Consider the following 20,222-nt stretch of genomic DNA (forward strand, 5'->3'; position numbering starts at 1 on the left):
CAAAAGGTTCAGGGTTTTGGAAGTGTGCTAAAATCTACAGCACAAATCCTGCTTTCATTCTCCCAGTGGTGGTGCCTTGCTCACAGAAAATATCTGATAGCCCTTGACAGGCCACCAGACAACCTCATCTCTAACCTGCTTTCAGCAGGAGGGTTGGACTAGATAAGCTCCAGAGGTCCCTGCCGACTTAGACTGTCCTGGGGCTCTGTGGTAACTTAGGAGAGAAGGATGGACTCAGAAGACAAGTCACAGGCTGAAGAAGGCCNCTTTGATATGTTAAAAGGCATCACTGACTTTAAGCCTTTGGCAGAATGGAGGGATAAATATGTGTAGAAATGTATTATTTTCCATCTATATACACACTTCCCACTGGCTTCCTTAGTGGTAACAGGTTTAAAAGCCAATAGTGTCAGGTGTAATGCTCCAGCACTGTATTATAAAAGAGTATTAAACCAGTCCAGCAGTCTTGGGGCAGTGTCCTGGGCAAGTCCTGTCTCTCCAGAATGACAAGTGAGCACAGGCCTGCATCCCGGGAGAGTATCAGCAGCCACAGACAAGAGACAGGTATCAGTATGCTTAAGAGCTTGTGGATCCACTGTATTGGGATCAAATGAGTATCCTTATATAACTGAGAGTTTCCAGCACATTCATGCAGCACACAAATTATCAAATTGAAACTTTAATCCCTCTCAGAAATGAGAAGAGCTTAATGGTTGCTTCCTCATATCTTTATTTTGATGGAAGAAGGCAAATTACTGTTAGAGAACACGATAAGTAATTCCCCAGCAGAAACTATAAGCAATGAAAGTATTTATTCTTAGTTCCTTAAAAATTAGCATGCAGTTTAGCTTTAGTACTTTCTGATAACAAAAGTCTGGTAAGAATTGCATTTCAAGCAACTTTTATTGTATCATTGACATTTATCATTTGTTATTTTAATTCTTCATTATATTACACAGTTTTTTCCTGGAAATTCATTTAATTTGATGCATGTTGTCATGAACTTGTTACTTATGGGGCTCCACACTAGAGAGAGGAATTGTTTTTTTTCTTAAGGAGGAATGGACTCATCTAAATTGGACTGTCAGCTTCTCAAGGGGTTCTTCTGCTTTATTTTGAAGACGTCTTTCTTGACAGGTAGCTACCTTGTTCCATTCCACAGAGGAAAATTCTGTTAGAGATCTTGTCATTGCCCGTACTAAAACCGCATCTTCGGGGTTCTCAAATGGTACTCTGCAAAAAGAACACAGCAAATGTCCATTATCTGAATGTTTCCAAACTACTTTGGAACTAATATACAACACACAATGTAGAAAGTGAAGTTGGCAGTCATGATGACACTAACAGTGAGGATTTAAAAATTCAAAATTTTCAGAAGGTTTTCTTCTTTTACCAAATTTCAGAAAGCAAAACAAAATGAGGAAAGGTTAGAGTCACAGGATTCTAATGGGGAAAAATCAGGTATAAATTATTTAAAATACATTTATAGTAAACTTAAAGCAAAATAATATTTTTCAATTTTTTTCCCACAAAAATTATAATTGTATACTTTTAATACTCTGATTCAGTGGACATGATTCAAGCAATTTGATACCGATTAATGCAAATGCACATTTATTTTGCTGTGTATCTTTTAACTAGCCCTCAGGCAAATCTCCATTCTCCAGGCTCTGAATCCAGAACACTGTGAGCTTGTGTTGTTCGTGTATCCTGCCACAGCTGTAGTCTGGGAGAGGAAAGCGGCAGATGCGCATCAGTGTAGGATCGAGAAGGACTTTGTGTTAGACCAAAACCTTCCAACTCAGATACAATATTAAATCTTATAAGAACTTATTTCTTAGAGGTGTACCAGTAGTAACACACACCTAATATGAACCACAGGACTATCTCCACCAAGTTTAAAGCACTTGGTCATGAAAAGGCACCTTGCAAAGCTTCAGCATGTACATAAATAAGACTCGAGGAAGCCGTACATCCATTCTACCAATGAGGACAGCTAACTCCACTGAAAGCAGGTAAGAATTAATCTTTCAACACAAATTAGCCTGATTTTAAATAGCTGTATGCAGTACTGTCAGAGGATACGTAGGATATGTAGGGTTTTATTATTTCCTTTAATGCATTTTTCAAATCTTTTCATATGTAAAGCTAGAAAGTAAAACCAAGCCTGACATCTAAAGTTTGTAAATTTACTCTTATAAAGATTGCACCTACAATGTCTACAATACAATGTCTACTCTTATAAAGATTGCATCTACAATGTAAGGTACATTAAAATGCAACCTTTCTCCTGCCTCAATCAAGACAAAGATAACCGAGGTAAGTTTTGCATTTATTTCCATGATTTTGAAACTGAAAAGAATTAAAAAAAATCAAGTACAGACTAAAAAAGTTTCATTCTTCAAGTCACAATGTTTTTCAGAGAGTATGTATTTTTGAACAGCCACTCAGGGGAATGTTTTTTGGGCCATAATATAGAACAGATATTCTGATGCTCTAATACTTAGAGCATGTTTTTTCTAGTGATCAGTATTTGATCTTACAAATAAATGGCAGTTGTATGTACCCAGTTCCAAATGTGGAATACCTTTCAATATTAAATTTCAGACACCAGCAGGTAGGCTGTCTCATCAGAATAGTATAGAGTTGCAACTATATTAAATACAAAGGCCTGAAATTTCTTTGAAAAGCTCATTTTTGCTGGATGTTTTCTCTGGTTAGGGTATTTTTTAGGCACAAGAAGAGGAAATTCAGTAAATGCTTCAGAGATGCAAAAGGAAAATAAATCAAAAAAATGACTTACTTATTTGTGTTATCTCCAAATTCACAACCTATAACAAAAAGTTCAAATTAAGACATTAATGGCTGTACAGCAGTTTGAGTAGCTCAGGATTACCATCCTGATCCTAATTTGCTTGTTCAAAGTAATTGAAAACTAGCAGATTATTTGAAATGTTTAAGATCATATTTTATTAAAGTACTGTGGAAGCAAATACCTGTCAGAATTTTTTTAAGTTTATGTAGTTCTCTTATTCCCAATAGACATACATTTCCAGGCTTTTTTTCTTTCACAGAAAATGATGCCACTCTCTCTATAAGTGAATGATTGCATAGTAGAGATAAAGACAACTGTACGCCTACTTTGATAATAATCAGCAAAACTAATAAATTATTATATATTATCAAACTATCCTCCTTTTCTCAACCTCTACAAAATTACTGTTAAATATATTGCTTTCAGCTTTACTATTGTGATATATACATTTAAAAAAACTTGCAGATATTTTATTACTTTCCAAACTTCATCTACACTGCTTTTTAAAATGCTGTGATTTCATCTATGCACAATATTGGTTTTCTTATCTTTAAAACATCAAAAAAGCAGACAAGATTTCAAGGTTTGTTCTGGATTGTGATACAGTACAAGTCGCAAGGTTCCTGTGGTATTCACCTGCTTTCTTGTGCCCAGGTCATGCTGTCTTCCAGATCTGAATGTTACAAGAACTCTAAAAGTTGCCTTATATGCTATTATAAGACATCATTAAAATATTCTCAGCTTTGAAAGCACAAAAAGGAATCTACTCATAAAACTAGGCACAATAAAATTTAAAACACTAGAAGAAAATAGTTTCTTTGAGAGATTATTTTATGAAAGCACTAGAGGGCATCAAAAGTCTATGAGGCTGTCACTGGCCTAGAAGTGTATTGAGATGTTTTAAGTTAAATAAAAGTAAAACCAAACACTCGCAAGACACGTACTGGGGAAAAAAATGTTGTTTGTTCATCTATCTTTAAAGGTAATTCTGTAACTACAGAGTGATTAGAACTTATTTGCCTCAAAACTGTCAGTGTAAGAAGTCATTTGTTTCCTGTTGCTGCTACTACTACTTTATGAAGCAATTTGGCTGAGTTCCTGATGCATTTTTATTCTATTACTAAAACCAACAACTTCTTATCAGATGAATAAAAAAAAAATGTTTCTAATTCTAATCACCTAAAAATGTCTGCTTTTCCTTCTATTATTATAAATACCTGAGGGCATTATCAGTCTTCTGGCTGGGTGAATGCATCTTCTGGATCCCACTGGAGTCCCCAGGGGTGTCTTTACTCTCTTCCCAAAAGCTATTGACTGCATGAGCAGAGACCTTTCAGGGTTATAAAGATGAAATGCTGATTCCCTTTCTCTTTGTGTAACTACTGTTAAGGGGATATAAAAAAAAAGATGTTTTCTACCAACTGAAAAGGCAGCATGCAAAAGGTGATTCACTTTTTTTCTGTGCAGAGTTTTGTAACAATAGCAGTGTAAGTTACATCATTTCACAACAATTCAAAATGGGAACATGGAATGATACTTTCCAAGGCTTTAGGGTGAAGCCCTGTACAATAAAGTATTTTCTTTTGAGTGCAGTAGGATGACAAGTTTTAAACCAAGAAACTAAAAAGCCAGACTTTTCATACTACTTAAATGAGATCTACTGCAGAAGTCAGTAAAGATTTGGAAGTTTCTTTATGAATAGCAAAATCAAATCCTGGTTTAAGGCCAGTTCAATTCCCACTGGTCAATTACAAAGAAAACTCTAGGAATGCAATCAAGAAAAAAGCTTGAAATTTTCCTGTTTTTCACTTTAATTAAAAATAACTTTAAATTTTAAACAAATAGTTTAAGGCTGTTAAATAAAATCAGGGATAGTAATTTCAATTATGTGAACTTTATACTAATCCAGTACTTCAGCTATGGAACAGAAGTGAGCTAAAGCTTTAGAACAAGTAACTGGCAGAAGCATTTTGAATGCAGGGAAGTTTTGGAGTCATAGTGTCTAGGGGACCAATTAGAAAGGAACTGCAGTAGTCATGCCTGAAGGTAACAGAAGTGTGAGCACATGTCTTCTGTAAAGGCGACAGCCAGGACTGTGCTGTGGTAATGTTCCACAGATGGTGAAGAAGCTTTGTAATGTTAGAGAAATAGCTCACTAAGTGGGAAGTCCAGGAGGCAGCTTGATACAAATAATTGCAAGTCTTAATCCAGGACTGATTACAGTAGAACTGTATTTGGAGATTAAGTCCAGGAAGTTTTACGGAAGTGTTTCTAGACATGTAAATGCAACACATATTTTTCAGAACATTAAGCTTCATTCATCCCTCCCCAGTCTAAAGTGATCATTAGTAACACAGTCTGACAGATGTGTTAAGCACAGCTGTAACACCAGACCAAATACTCGAGATTGGAGGTACCAGTGCAAAATGACAGGGTAAGCAAATGGCCACATGGTCAGATCCAGCAGCTCCTCATCAACCCCTGCCACATCCTGTGGCCCATCCACCATCTTTCCTTCGTGACAGAGCTGCACAGTCTTCCAGCACCTGCAGATGTCCTGCATCTGCCTTGCTCAAGTCCTACATCCTGATTCTCTTAGAGGCTGGGAGCAGGTTTCAAGATGGCCCTGTTTTACCTTGCTACCTTCTTATAAGGTAGAGCTGGGGTAGGAATCAACCCCTTTCTCAGGGCTCTCGAGTAATTTTCAATCCACTTGCCAATCAAATAGCTTTCCAAACACCAGAGGCAAAAATCACAAAAGGTGATTTTCTGGGTTCATTTTGACATTTTATGGATTCACTGATTTCACATCTGGCTTTTCTTAAGACATTTTTTTCTGTTGAATTTACAATAGAAAATCTGTGAAAGAGCTCATGATGATTTATGAATATTTATATTTGAAAGCATGGTCTGAATCTTCCTCATCAAGAAATGTGCATATTTAAACTGTACAGAAACATGTAGATAGCTGAGGATATTATCCATACCTAAGTAAACATGCTCACCCATGTGAATATGCCAGTGAGAATGCACAAATGTAGGTACATGTTTCTAAGCACAGGCTTTTATCTGTCTTACCCAAATAGACCAAGACACAAGAAAAGCATACACAGTTTAAGATGACAGAAATCAAAAGCCTTTGACAAAGTAAACTGTTTATGCCATGCAAACTATGTTTACTTGACAAATCTTGCAAAAAATGGGTATCTGCTCATTAGACCTTCTGCTATATCAAAAAATGCATGTAAAAGAACAGGCAAGATAATTTCACCCCTTTCTCCAAACTGATTGAAATCAAAAGCAACTGTCAATGCTTTGTGAGAAGAGGAAAGCAATCCTTACACTTCCTGTCAAGGAGCTGAACTGAAGGAAGGATGTATATGACATAAAGCCGGTAGTCTGGATCATATGCCAGAGGGTTTTGGAATAGGTCTGCAAAATGTATACAGAAAAAACAAACAATGTCACAAAAAAAACAAACCCAGCAAAAGAACAAAAGCTTTGCATGGCAGGAAAATTAAAGATCGCTAGGAACCAAAGATTTTGTACAAAATATTATCAACTCAAATTGTTCTTATGCTGGGCAAACAAAGCACAGTATCTTTACAGGCATGAAATAACTAAACATGGACTTCATGCAAAACAACACAGGCAAGAACTGAGTAAAGGTGTCATCGTGCACTCCAAACCTTTGAGGTTTTTTTCTATTTTTTAAGATATACATAGAAAAACCCATTAGCTGCTTGCCTTTGATTTTCTTATGTATTGTTAGCTGATGTCTATTTTAAATAACAGTGGTCTTTTAAGTGTGACAGCCTAAAGGTAAGACATAAAAGTTGTAGGGGGAGGGAGTTATTAAAAGCAGATGAGCTTTAGGACACCTAAGGCTTTTTCAGAGCTGATATAAAGGTGCTTTATCCCATAGACACAATATAAAATGCAAATACCCAGTCTTGTGACGTTTTGACAGATGATGAGTTTGAAAACTCCAGAAACTTAAGAGTAAAATGTTTAATGTGATCTAAGTTCTTTAGAACCTGGGACCCCCTTAGCTTACCTTGAGATACTAAGCTGCAAAAGACCATTAGCAATTGACTACAATGCTTATGTTCAGGTTCACTTTACCTGTATAGCCAAACCTTTGCAACACAGAGACAGGTATCAATCCCGTGCTGCTGCTTTGCCAAATGTGGAACACTTACCTAGCTGAATGCCAAATTAGTTTATTTCATGACAGTGATATCTAGGGTTGATTAAAATAGAAACTGGCTCATTCCCAGATCAACTAACAAACAAACAAACAAACAAGTGTTGTTGGGTGGGGCTTTTTTCCTAAATGAAAGACATAATAATTCTATTTTTCTCCTTTAACAAATGCTGTTCTTCCAAGACAGTAAAAATAATCAGGATGCTGCCACTCTGAGATCAGAGGAGAGAAAAAAAAATCTTAATGATTTTGACAATTCTGATACAACTCTGACAAACTTCTGCTACACGGATCTGCTTTTTCTCTTTTTGAGGAGAGGCTGTAGCTAATACTCACTCTAGGGTAAAAAATCCTGTTACATGTAATTTTAGCAGTTGGGGGGGGGAAGATGGTATTACAGAAACAAATAAGAGATAGTAGTAGAAGAAAAAAGTCTGAAAATATTCCAAATGGGTTTCTGAACTACAAGATGCCATTTCATGTTCTTCAGGACAAGTATGATTGCTGAAGGGAGCTCAGTGCTTGATGCGATTTAGCAGTTATTTTGAGGATGCAGTAAGGCTGGAACAGGCATTTTTGCTATCTCCTGCACAGAAAACACCTGTTCACGTGTTTAGAGGAGAACTTAAAATATTTTAATTCTTGAACAAATTTTTATAAGTCACTGACTTGAAATTAGTAAGAAACCCACAAGGTGGCAGCAAAAGAAAGTTCCATTTTTACTGAACAAAGTAGTATATAGCTATTTTTTTCCAGAAAGTGTTGATCAGAAAGAATAGTATGCATATATCTGATAATTCTGTTCTTGAGACAAGAAAATATGCAATAGCATTCCAGAGATAAAAATGTTTCAGAAAGATCTCTAAAAATAGGGATGTTTGGTAGTGGAATGGAATAAGGATTCAAAAGAGACTTTTCCAAGGCACAAACCAGGGCTGATACTAAGCACTTGTGAATCTGGATGCTACTTGGATCACGTCTCTCCTCATCAACACTGATTTGTAGGGTTTTTTTAGAGAATGTGAATTTTTTTACTGCTTATTTTTACAGTAAATCCAACCATTGTACAGATCAAGATGGTCTTGTTTTACAAAACATCTGGGATTAATTCCTGGCTCAGCTATCTACTCTCTTGTCAAGGTCATGCAGTTTTACTTCTACAAATGAGGGATAATGCTTTCTTCCTCCACAGTTTTGTCTGTTTTCTCTATTTGGAGTGTAGGAAAACAGTATGCCTATGCCACACGGGGCAGAAACATAGCGAAGAACACAGTTTTCTGAGGTCTAGCAGCAGGATACTGAGTACAATAAATCAGTTGAGACAATTTACAGAGTATGTAACAAAAATCTTGGATTCCAAAAGGGAGATGTGAGCACAAGGTGAGCCCATAAAGAAACCCTCTGTATCTCCCAAAGGCTGCTGTTGTGAGCAACATGTGCAGTAAATCTTTCGAAGCTGAGTGTCTTCCCTAAAGGCCTGGTGAAGGATGGTGTTCTGCTACACATCCAGTGGCTAAAAATCACAAGAGAGCCTTCAAGAAGAGAAATGCAACATTTTGGCAGCTGGATGCTACTCCTGAAGTGAACAATAATAGTGTGTTTTAATAGTTCTGTTGTCCCCAAGAGCTACAAAATTATAAAATCTTGTTAAGCATCCAGGAGCTCGGCTGAAGGCTAGCAAGTGTTTGTTTTTTTCTTAAATGAGATTGTCTGGCAATAAAAAAGATCTACCTCATAACAGTGAGAACTGTCACTGGTTTTGTTTTATAAAAGTTAGTTATGGGCACAGCCCTTTTCAAAGATACACAATGCAAATTCTGCACCCATTTCATATTTCTTAATATTGCAAGGAGTCACAGAAATTATATAGTAATATGATGTGATATATAGGATATGACTTTTAAAATTTATTTTGTTCATTTGTAAATTACTGATGTAATTTACTTCAAATGTGACTGCATTTTATTAAACAAATAGAGTACTGGTAACTTGAGAACTCATTATTATGAAATCTCCTTGAAACAAACACATTAACAATTTTTTCATGACTGCAAAGGTCAAGAAAAAATAACTTTAAAGTTATGGTTATTAAGGTTATTAAGCTTCTTCCGCTGTTACTGTTTACTCTGGTACAAATCTTTGAACTTTTTTTTTAATTAGGGTAGATTGGTATATTCTATATATTGTTTGATTGCTCTTTCAAACACTTCCTTTTCTATGGTGCTGGCCAGTCCAATTTGCACCCAGTTTTCACTATGCCTTTGTGACTGCCATTCATAATAACTCAGCAGCACTTTAACTATCTGCTATGTATTTCCCACAGATGGTTGAAACAAGTACAACAAACTTCCTGTGCTTGTTGAAGCTCCTTATTAATTTGTAGGGCTAACATTAAATTCAAGTGACTGCACCATTCATACATAGGATGTCTGTCCAGACTTTGCTTAATCACTTCAAACAACTGCATTCTTAAACGGACTATTTTTTCTATCTTGCATATAATGAAAAAAATTACTATAATTTGGCTGACATGTTGTCTTCCTAAAACCCTTGATTTGTTTCTTAGTTTTGGCCCAGTGTCAAGTTCAATTAAAAGTGTACTTTTTAAGTCATATTTTCCTTTCCCACAATCAGACATTCAGTTTTCTGAATGCTTAAGGAGGTGTTATGGCCTGGTGACATTCACCTCCTCAGCCGTCACTAAGGCGTGAAAATCGTTTCCTGTTTTCTCCAAGTACTGAGCCTCTGTCATGGCCTATGTTGACATTCCTTTAGGAACCACAGAAAACACTGCTTACATTTTCACGTTCAGTATCTTAATAGCATATAAATCCTACTTTCCCTGGAGGCTACTTCTTACATTGTAACTTAGTGGCATCAACACTGTCTTGTGTAACTTAATTTGAAATTTCAGAGATGGCGCTGTTTTCACTTCCAGCCAGTGCATCAGAAAATATGCCACTTAACAGACATTGTTGTGAAGAATACCTAAGTGTACCTATTCTTAGATTCTAGAAATCCACAGTCTGCCAAAAAGATGCAGAAAGGAAGTTCTATAAGCAACAGAATTAATGAGGCAGGAATTTGGGTTCCATAATCTATCACTCACACTCCCAACAGCAATAACATCTATTTTTCAACTCTACCTCTATGATAATCTCACTCCCATGTTCCCTTACAAAGAGGCAGCAGTAAACTGCTTGACACCCTCCAAGCTACTCCTCCAGGATATTGGCTAGGCAGCAGCCAAAAAGATTTAACTTCTGAACTCAGCAGGTTTTTCTCAGTTGAGGTACTCTTTGTGGAATTTTCATGTCCTAGAGATCTCCTTCTTCAGATTTGTCAAATTTGGTTGAAATTTCTAATTAGTTTCAAAAGCTATTGGCAAATGATGCAGAAACAGGCAAGAAACATCCCGATAAGAAACTAAAAATCTACTAGTCGCTGTTCTGCAGAATAAAAATAAGGTATTACTTAGAGTATGCAAGCTTATCATTCCTTTCAATTCCTTCACTGTTTTGCCAAGTTTCTTTAACTCGTTGTTGTGAAGAAACAGAATTTGTAACGAACATAAGTGTTTCAGAGCACCTGAAATGAAATGAAAAATAATTAATCGTTCTCACCATAACAGACTGCTTCTATTAGATAATTATTTTGTTATGCTGCACACTGAATTTGATATTTTAGTTATCTGTCTATGCTTGCCTTTTGGTAACACACTGCATGAGATATTAATTTTAAAAAAATTAGAGATATTCAATATCCCTTTCATATTTCTAATCACATCCTTTAAACACAGGCCTAACTTTTTTTCATTCCAGTTCTTTCCATTTGCCCACGTTACCCTTGCATCAACAAATCAGCATCAGCTGCAAACTCTCTTCTTCCTCCCTTCCTTACTCCTATATCCTAGTAATCCTTGATTAATTCACTTCCTTTTACCTTGACCTAATATTACCTTTTCCTCACAATAATATATCACCTTTGCCTCTCAAATAATAAATAGTGAATTCCTTAGAAAATAGTTCAGTTTCAAGTAATTACTGACATATTAAAAAGTTATTACAAAATATTGTTGTGGCTGTCCCAGGCTATTTGTTCACATTCTCACACCACATCAGGATTGGACACCACGTTTTCCAAATTCTATACAATGTTTCCTACCCATATTTCCCTATAAAGGACACCCTTCTGTTTAACCACATTTTGTTATCATCTGTATTGTCTCTTTTATCCATGTTTGTATTTCGAAGATTAATTTTTCTCAAAATCTCACAGAAACTAATCAACATCATTAATCCCTGCATTTTATAGGGACAGAGAAAAATAAAGTATTAACATTTAAAATGTCTAAAATATACAGAAATTTATTATGTTTTGGCCTCTTTGTTCACAAATTCATGAGTCTGGTATAGCCACTTTCATTTACGACAGCAAGCAAAACTGAAATAGAAGTATAAGACAAATGCAAATTTTGAAATAAAATAAGTTTGGCATTAACTTTGCAAAATACTTCTGGTTATAAATACTCAATATGCAATATGTGCATGTAAGATCAAAAATATTTTACAATTGCCTGACATAAAGTGAATGACATTTCATCCCTTAGACCAGGATAAACATATCACCTTATTGCCACTCAAGTATCCTGGAACAATTAAATATCTAATAATTAACATGTATTGTTATGCATATATAGGAGCTTTCAACCAGTAGGTAGGTTACTTGCTATCATCAAGCTGTATAAATTTTAATGCTAGTACATAGAAAAGAAAGCATAGGCCTCTGCTCAAAAACCTAAAAAGGGAATATTGGTACCTGATATATCTGTCAGTTCATTATTGTTGAGGTAGAGTTCAGTCAAGCAATAGTTTTTGATCAAGAAATTTAAATCTTGTATCTGAAATTAGAGTTAGGCAAACTATTATATGTCAGTCTAAATGTAATATTGGAGAATTATAAACATGGTCTCTTGAAAACTGCATAACTACAGGTAGTTTCTTATATTTCTGTTTAAGACTTGGTTTAAGGATTCTTTTGACAGCTGAACCTTCATTAGAAATACTAATTACACATCAAACACATGTAGTACAGCCATACCTAATTTTTTGAACTACAAATTTAATATTTTTATTTGGAAACAGATTTCCTTGAATGACTGGCCTTCACATTTTCTCTTCCTTCTATTCACATTTGAAATAATTTTTATTGTTAGGAGACCCTTGTAGGACATAATAATTCTTTGTTGGTTTAAGGATATTCCTGAAATATATCCTTAGAATAAACCCAGCATCTAGTTTTTTAAATTATTCCTTGACCTTGTTCTAAATTTCCCAAAATGTCATTTAATCAGATTTAGAGAATCAAGTACAATTACAGAAAAAAAAAAAACAACGCATGGGCGTATTCCCATAAAAAGTCTTCTCTGGTCCCTATGAAATCACATCCCCTTGCTTGGACCTCAGTGCTTCCAGTGCAAGGTAAAGTATCTGCAATGAGATAACAAATTGAGATTGAGATTGAGATTGAGATTACCATCGCTGAGAATAGGGAGTACTAATGGGTGCCCAAGTTTTTATCCTACAGTTTAAATGCAAGAACAACAAGCAGAATTTTATTCCTGACATTACTTTGAATTCTGAATTTACAAATGCAAATTTGTTAGTGGGAGAATGTCCTTGAATTGTGCCCCTGTGTGGTGGTTTGGTCTAGGCCTTCCTTGGTGACCAGTTTGTAACCAAGGAAGGGCCCAGATTTACCCAGTATTCCCTACGATTTTTACGTAAGCCAGGCTATAAGAAGAGAGGAGGAGAGGCCTTCGCTCTCTTTCCTTCTGGCAGCTTGGAGGTGCAGGTTCCCTGCTGTTGAGTCTGCCGTGTTGGGGAGCGAGGCCTGGTTAGGCCTTGTCGACCTTGGGAGACAGAGGTTGCCGGCAATCGTTCCAGAGCAACTCTTGGTTGTCCCAAGGAGAGTAGTGAGATATTTCTTTGCTAACTCTTTTAGTTGTTAGATATTGGGCTACTAATCGGGATATATATATATATTTTATTTTGGTTTTGTTCCTTTTCCCTTCCCCCTTCACCTGAAATTTACTTTTTTTGTGATAAAAACTACTGAATACATAAAAGCACGCTTCCTCTATTACAGCATTTAAGTGACACTTCTCCTAAGAAAAGCCACTGAGTGGCTATTCCACACGAGTTATATAGAAAAACAGAAGAATGCTCTTTGTTACTGTTTAGGTAAAAAACTGAGATCTCAGATTGATTTATCTTTTATGGTCAGCAAGATTAGTTCTGCTTAGTCATCAGGCCATTTCTTCTTATTCTTTAGCGTCCTTTAGAAATACAAGGAAAAGCCTTATTATACCTGTGTTCAATCTTTTAATGTATCTATACTTTTGCTTCTTTTGAAAATAGTTGGATAACCACAGATCTTTTGATGAAGTTGACATAAGATGCCATATAATTGATGTTAGCCTGGGGCAGCAGATATACATACACTCCAAAGAGACATGGAATGTAAATTTATTTTTCCTGCTGCTCACAGATCTACTTATTTACCTGAGCAGGCAACTCTGGTGTTTTAAGAAGTTGAGCTCACTCTGAAAGTCATGTAAGCTACTGTACAGTAAGATAGTTAAAAGCAGGTTAGAATTCTTGGGGTTTTATTATTTTTCTTGCTTTTTAATTACCAGTGGCTAATGAAAGTTTAGATTCAATTCAACCATTTAATAGTGGTTGGCTATGGATATGGAGATTTCTAAATCAGATAATTCTACTGGTCAAGGAGATGATTTTGTGTAACATACAATGTGCTTACAATTGGCTGGAAACTGTACTGTCTCGAGATTTTGACAGAACATTTTCTCAAAACCCATACGGGATAGAATAAATACTATAACCTGGATTTGCACAGAAGGAGAAAGTAAGGCATGTGGCTTGTGTAATTGGTTTAGGGCCATACACTCCATTGGTAACATGAGAAATTCATGTGGTCCCACTCTAACCACTCGTCTGGAAATCTCGTAAGTCCAACAAGTTTAGGTGACACAGTGACCTGTGTAACAGCAGCAGATACCCCATCATCCCGAGCATTCCAGTGCTGCTTCCCATGCACAGGGAGAAGCTCATTTCAAAGAGTTGTATGTCACCCTTTTGTGCATGAGGGCAAACAGGAGCCTCACTTCGACCACCATCCTGCCAGGAAATAAACTCTGCATGTCTGCAAGGGCGTGAAACAAGAGCTACGCGTTTCCTGCTGTCCACTCCTGCCCTAGAACCACATCACCCCTCGGTCTGTTCCAAGAGCTGCCGCTCTGCTGGGCAGGGTACACCAGCTACATTGGGAACTGCTTTCTTTTTATTGCTAAGGAATTAGCACAAAAACTCAGCTTCTTAAATAAACACAATTTATAAATCTGATGTGATTCTAAAGGAAAATATATTAGCTTAAACTCTGGGATGTTTAAAAAAAAATCTTTTCTCATTTCACAGTTAAATATGCCTGGAAATTAAAAATAATTTATTAGCTTGACAATTATATAATGCTTTATGCTAGAAAAAATTAAAAATAATAATCAGGGACCATAGATGCACTGTTCTGCTCTTTAAATGAATATCTTATTACCTTATTGTTGTTAAGCCACAAATACTTTAACCTATTAAACTGTGAGAGACTTGGGATACTTCTTAGTCCTCTGGTGGAAGAAAAGAAAAAGAGACAAATTTCTTAACAAGAGTGCTTAATAATTTTACAAACGGTTTAATTTTTTTATAAATAATATTATACAAGAACTAAAAAGGTACACTCCTTACAAGTTATATCAGAGAAAGACAAAAAGAACAAGATGGCAGAGACAGTGTAAGCATTCTACACACTTGCAAGCAACAAAATAAGTGATAAATTAATTGTTTTTCCATAATAGCATTTATTTTCTCAGGGAGTCTGAGTGCCATGTACTTTGCAGTTTGGAAATCCTGCTCAGAACACAGGAGGAGAAATTTGGCACCCTGAGGACACAAATCTAAAAGGAAAATTGCTTTGAAGGTGCAGTGGGGATTGTCTGACCACAGTGCCAGAGAAGCCAACAGAAGCCAGACACCGAGCACAACAATGCACATCTCTTATTATTTTTCATATTAGTGCATATTGTGAAATCTTTTGCCCTTTTCTCACTCCTCTCCTGCTCTCACATAAACTTAGTACATCCACTAAGGCTGAAACTATCTCCCATGTGCCAGTAGGGCTTTTTGTTTAATTGTGTATCTAGCACTTTGAGCTTGCTAGTGTGCTATAAATAACAAATTACACAGAATATTACTGAGCTGCTGAGTAATTTTCACTAATTGCTCATCTTGATTTTTCATTGTTTTAAATAAATATTCTTAATTTCCACTAGAATAATTGTAGATTACCTTTATATTACAAATTTTAATTGACATAATAAAAATTTCCTTGTGGATTTTAATGTGTTGCAAGACTGGGACCAGTGTTTCAGAAAGAACGAACAGAATTGATAAAAATTAGCTCACATCATCAGCCTAAAATCATGTTTGTTTTCCAGCTGTGAAGCCTAGTCTCTAGCTTCCCATGTTGGTTTTTTTTGTTTGTTTTTTTCAACACACCCTCCAGGTATAGACAAAGGGGTGGACACCTTTTTTGATCTTGCATTTGAAAATAAAAAATCTGTCAAAAGCAAACCCTGCAAAGTTGAGGTGCTGTACCTTTAGTGTCCTTTATTTCAGAAAGTCAGATTATCCCATGCTGTTACTTCATTAAACACTTTAACTTCTTCAGATAATTCATAAAAACTAACCCTCCAAATACGTACTTTTGTGTCTATTGTCACAAGTAACCAGAAAAGACATTAGTGCAAGTGGCACAGACAGGCAGATGACTGTTGACAGGACATACAGAACTCTTACAGAGCTACTATGAAATTCTCCTGTAAACCCCCGCACTACTTTTCAGGAAGCAAAGCCAAAATTTCCTCATGTTCTTTATCACTGCCATTCTATATCTAGTTTACAGGTTTACATTTTAATTGGCTTTACTCCCTGTCTAACAGCCTCATTTTGACTATCTCCAAGCCTTGATCTGTTTTTTTTGATAGTATTTAAGGCATTTAATTTGCCCCAGGTAGAGCTTAATTCCTCTAACAGTTTTAAAAGAGCCTGTCTCTTTCTAGATGCCTTCCAAACTCTGTATGTCTTTTATAAACTGATCCTTTTTGGCCTGCAGCACTCTTTTTCTACCTACTGCTAAGTTAATCAGTTTTCCTAGGATGACAGCTTTCAGTGTCCAAATTTACATTGTTTCATGTCCCTTTAAGAGCAGTGTTTTAAAAAATATAAACTCATTCCCTCTTATTTGATTGACTTTAATTATTATTTTTTTACTTTCTTATTTCAGCCAGCAGAAAAATATGTCAAACCAACAGTTAAGGAGGCATGGTCTGATATTGAGTTTGGCTGTACTTCAAGTTTATATAAATTGGTATAGAATAAAAGGAGTTCACTCCTATCCAATCATCAAAGAAGCCATCTTGCATCATCTGTCTCAAAATGGTTTCATGGGAAGACAAATCACTTCTGTATCTGCCATCTGAACATTTCTTTTTATTTATACCAAAAAGTATGGCCAGTGAGGGCACACATTCAAGCATTTAAAATAAAAAAAATGTGCCTAATAAGACTGTATACACAGTCTTAATTCTCTTACGCATATGCATTATAGTAATTTTCTTGTCTTGTTTAGAATATATATACGTATCTTGTAATTTTTTCGTTATTTAAACTTCTCCCTTAATTTTTATGTTTTCTTCTTTCTAAAATGCTTATTAAAAAGAAATTTGACAGTAACTACATGCTTTAAGTTTACTTTTCACAAAGCATCAAATACCTTCCCAGTATAAATCAAGAGATGTGATAAGGAATTCAAACACACTAGTGGACACATTTAGATTTTCAATACCACCCGATTTCCACTAAAAACAAGCTAGACAACGTTGAGATTCCATAATACCTTTTTTTTTTCCTTCATTCATTGGACCCAGGACCTTGAGAACCTTGTCCCGGAATTATTAAACTGCATTAGTTCCCCATATATGTTATCAGCCTTACGAACAGTAGATGCAGTCGTGAGGCTGCAAACAGGTATGCAACACTTGGAATTATGCCCTGCCAGAAATTCAAAGCACGCCTTCCAAAAACTTTGAAGTATGTCCTGTCATGCATCCATCCCTCAATGGTAGCCTCTCAGCATGTTCATACTACAACATACACCTCTATCAACCTAGATCACCCACAGGTTCATGAAAGCATTGCCTTCCTTCAGCATGGCTTCTTCTCCTCATCTGGCCTACATCTCAAGCTATTTCATAAAGCTCTAAGAGGAGATCAGTTCTGTGATCACTACTGCCTGCCCAAAACAAGCATTCTTGTGCCTGTATTCACTTCATGTTGCCCTGCCCTCCCTTCAGTTCTTAACAGTAGAGATGCAGATAATTTCAAAGGTGCTACCAATAAGTTTCGCTGTTGCAGTAACAGATTTCTTCAGGGAGGTCAAAAATTTGGCAGTCTTTAGACTCTGCAGATTCTGTGTTTTCACATTTGCCTTCTTGATACTCCTTCCACCCAGCCTTAGGAGCCAGTTAGAACAGGCAGAGATTAGCCATCCAGCCTCATTCCTCTGCTCCTGTGGTAGAAGTTCATGCAGAACTCTGTGAACTCACAGATCCTGGAGCAACTCTGGGTTGCTGGAGATGGATTGTGTATCTAGAGCTGAGGCAGGTAACTGCTTCACTGTGAGAACAGCTCTGCTGTGTGTCTTACTGTACCTTCACCATTTCTTCATTCGCAACATGTATGGACTAGGTACAAATATATTTTACTGGTATTTCACATATAAATGATGTTCAGAAAGTACCTGATACAGAAAGCACTATGAAAGGTTACAATTTACTGTGTGCTCTACTTTTAGTAAAAGTCAAAAGGACAAACATATTTTACTTACTGTCTAGCCAGATACAATCCTATGACATCCCCATTGCTCTTAAAGCCGCAGATCTTCAGCTGGTTTTCTACTGCCTAGCAGTATATAGTACATTTGTCAGTATAATATACTGCATCATTATGGATTCACTACAACATATGCAAATTTAGTGTTAAAAGTAATATGCACAGGAAAAAGAATATCTATATCACAGCACCTTGCAAACTGTAATATAGTCTGAGATAAAGATATTAAATTGGCAATCTCTATTTTAAATTGATAAAAATAGTCCAACAATTATGCTAGACTTACACTAATTTTCTTTTCCTGTGGAGAATCATAGTTGATAGACGTGAAATGAGAAAGTAATGTATGTTGACTGCTGACAGGCTTCTCACTCAGGTCAGCCAAACCCATACACGTGATAAACATGAAACTGTTTACTTTGCAATACAGTTGCAACTTCATTCTATGCAACTTTACTATATGCATGACATTCTAAAATTATGCATCCAGTACACTGCTTGTACATTAAACGTTGAAAAACACAGACACAATTTTTATTTTCAGAGTATATTACTGAAGTGTTCTAATTTGTAAAAGCAGTGAAACCCATTAACAAGAGAATTATGAATCTCTGTTACTAGTGGCTGATAAAAAGTAAAATGTGTATCAGAAGAAATGAGTTTTCTACATGAGCTATTATGCCCAACATCATTAGGATCACTATTGTTTAAACCACAAAACTGATACAATTTTACAAATATAAAACGCCTTGGGGGCACCAACAGGCATGTCGAGAATGGCCTGTATTGGCTGCACAACCACTCCAGTGTGTTCTGGGCATGCTGAATATACACAGATTAACTTGCAAACGAGGGAGACTGTGGCACTTTCTGAGCTGAAGCAGCCAAGCACTCCCGGGACTCCACATAGGCCACTCGTTCCACAGAGCGGGTGTGGGACAGTGCCCATTTGCCCAGCACTCGGTATGGCTCCCAGACTGCAGCTGTCACAGAGGGGGAAAACCTGGGACAAATGCCTGTAGTTTTCTGTCTACATGGGCAAAATCTGCCTAGGGAACACTAAGTGTTCTCTGCAGAAAAGCAGCTCGTTTCTCTCTGGAGAAAAGCGACACCCCAAGCGTGCTGATGTCTGTCCCCGGCACAGAGGGACAGACCGATGGCGAGAGTGGAGGGCCAATGGGGAACGCGCACCTACTCCAGACAGCACAGATCCCGGGTTCCGAGTTCGACAGGTCAGGAAGGCTGTGCCCAAAGATTTGTATTTTGCATACTGCGTTACGTGTGATCTCATCCTCTCCCCGCCCCAGAGCCCTTTCCCGGTCATTCCCGGCTCTCCGCCACAGCAGCCGGCGGCCCCGGCGGGGCTGCAGACCTCAGGGGTGCCGCGGTGCCTGAGAAGGATCGGACCGGCTCGCTCAGAGGAGCCGCGCCCGCTGCCGCCCAGGGCGGTCGGGGGAGCCGAGCCCCTTCCGCCGCCGCGGGAGGACCGAGCCCGCCTCGCTTCGGGGGTGTGGTGGCGGTGCGGAAATCTCCCGCTTCTCCCCCCCCGGCAGACCGGGAGGGCGAGGCCGGGGGTGCTCCCGGGCCGGGAGGGCTGCGAGGGTTCGCGCCAGGGGTGGCCACCATTCCGGCCGGCAGCCGGAGGAGCGGCGCAGCCGGGGCGGGGGGAGGGAAGAGAAGGGGAGAGGCCGCCCCGCTCACCTGCCCGCCGGCGTCGGCGGGAGCCGCCGCCATCTTAGAGCCCCGTCCTGAGCGGCCGCGGGGAAGGAGCGCGAGGCGCGGGGTGGGGGGGGTAGGCAGGGCTAGGGGGGACAGGATACGCTGTCGAGCCCCTGGAATAACAGAATCAAAGAATCAGGTTGGTTGGAAAAGACCTCTGAGGTCATGGAGTCCAACCTATGACCAAACACCACCATGTCAACTAGACTATGGCACTAAGTGCTACATCCAGACTTTCCTTAAAAATCTCCAGGGACAGTGGCTTCACCACCTCCCTGGGTAGTCCATTCCAATGTTTAATCACCCTTTCTGTGAAGAAATTCTTTATAATATCCAATGTAAACCTCCCTTGGCGGAGCTGAAGACTGTCTTCTTGTCCTGTCAGTGTTTACCTGGGAGAAGAGTCCAACCCTCACCTGGCTACTCCCTCCTTTCAGGTACTTGTAGAGAGTGATAAGGT

The 20,222-nt window shown here is 37.8% G+C and overlaps 1 protein-coding gene across 4 annotated transcripts; it reads right to left on the reverse strand.

The window, feature by feature from the left end:
• Nucleotides 1-966: 966 nt before the first annotated feature.
• On the reverse strand, nt 967-19,985 carry LRRC72 (leucine rich repeat containing 72). Of its 4 annotated transcripts, XM_017836268.1 has the most exons (10): nt 19,745-19,985; nt 18,039-18,112; nt 14,652-14,721; nt 11,841-11,922; nt 10,497-10,610; nt 6,158-6,247; nt 4,033-4,197; nt 2,997-3,092; nt 2,804-2,831; nt 967-1,233 (listed from the first exon to the last, which is right to left on the reverse strand). In XM_017836268.1, the coding sequence occupies exons 1-10, from the start codon at nt 19,775-19,777 to the stop codon at nt 1,068-1,070; spliced, it is 918 nt and encodes a 305-aa protein (XP_017691757.1). In that variant the 5' UTR covers nt 19,778-19,985; the 3' UTR covers nt 967-1,067. The 4 variants fall into 4 exon arrangements, with proteins under 4 accessions (XP_017691757.1, XP_017691760.1, XP_017691758.1 ...); XM_017836271.1 differs by lacking the exon at nt 10,497-10,610; XM_017836269.1 differs by lacking the exon at nt 6,158-6,247.
• Nucleotides 19,986-20,222: the final 237 nt, after the last annotated feature.

Source organism: Lepidothrix coronata, unplaced genomic scaffold, assembly GCF_001604755.1.
Source record: "Lepidothrix coronata isolate B3197 unplaced genomic scaffold, Lepidothrix_coronata-1.0 Scaffold273, whole genome shotgun sequence".
In the NCBI taxonomy this organism is placed as follows: domain Eukaryota; kingdom Metazoa; phylum Chordata; class Aves; order Passeriformes; family Pipridae; genus Lepidothrix; species Lepidothrix coronata.

Excerpts from the sequence above, each read along its gene's own strand:
- LRRC72 (XM_017836268.1), bottom strand. The coding sequence starts at position 19,777 with ATGGCGGCGGCTCCCGCCGACGCCGGCGGGCAG. Across the intron at positions 11,923-14,651 it reads TGTGGCTTAACAACAATAAG|ATACAAGATTTAAATTTCTT; the intron begins GTAATAAGATAT and ends CTCTAATTTCAG. Across the intron at positions 3,093-4,032 it reads AAGACTGATAATGCCCTCAG|AGAGAGTGGCATCATTTTCT; the intron begins GTATTTATAATA and ends ATTCACTTATAG.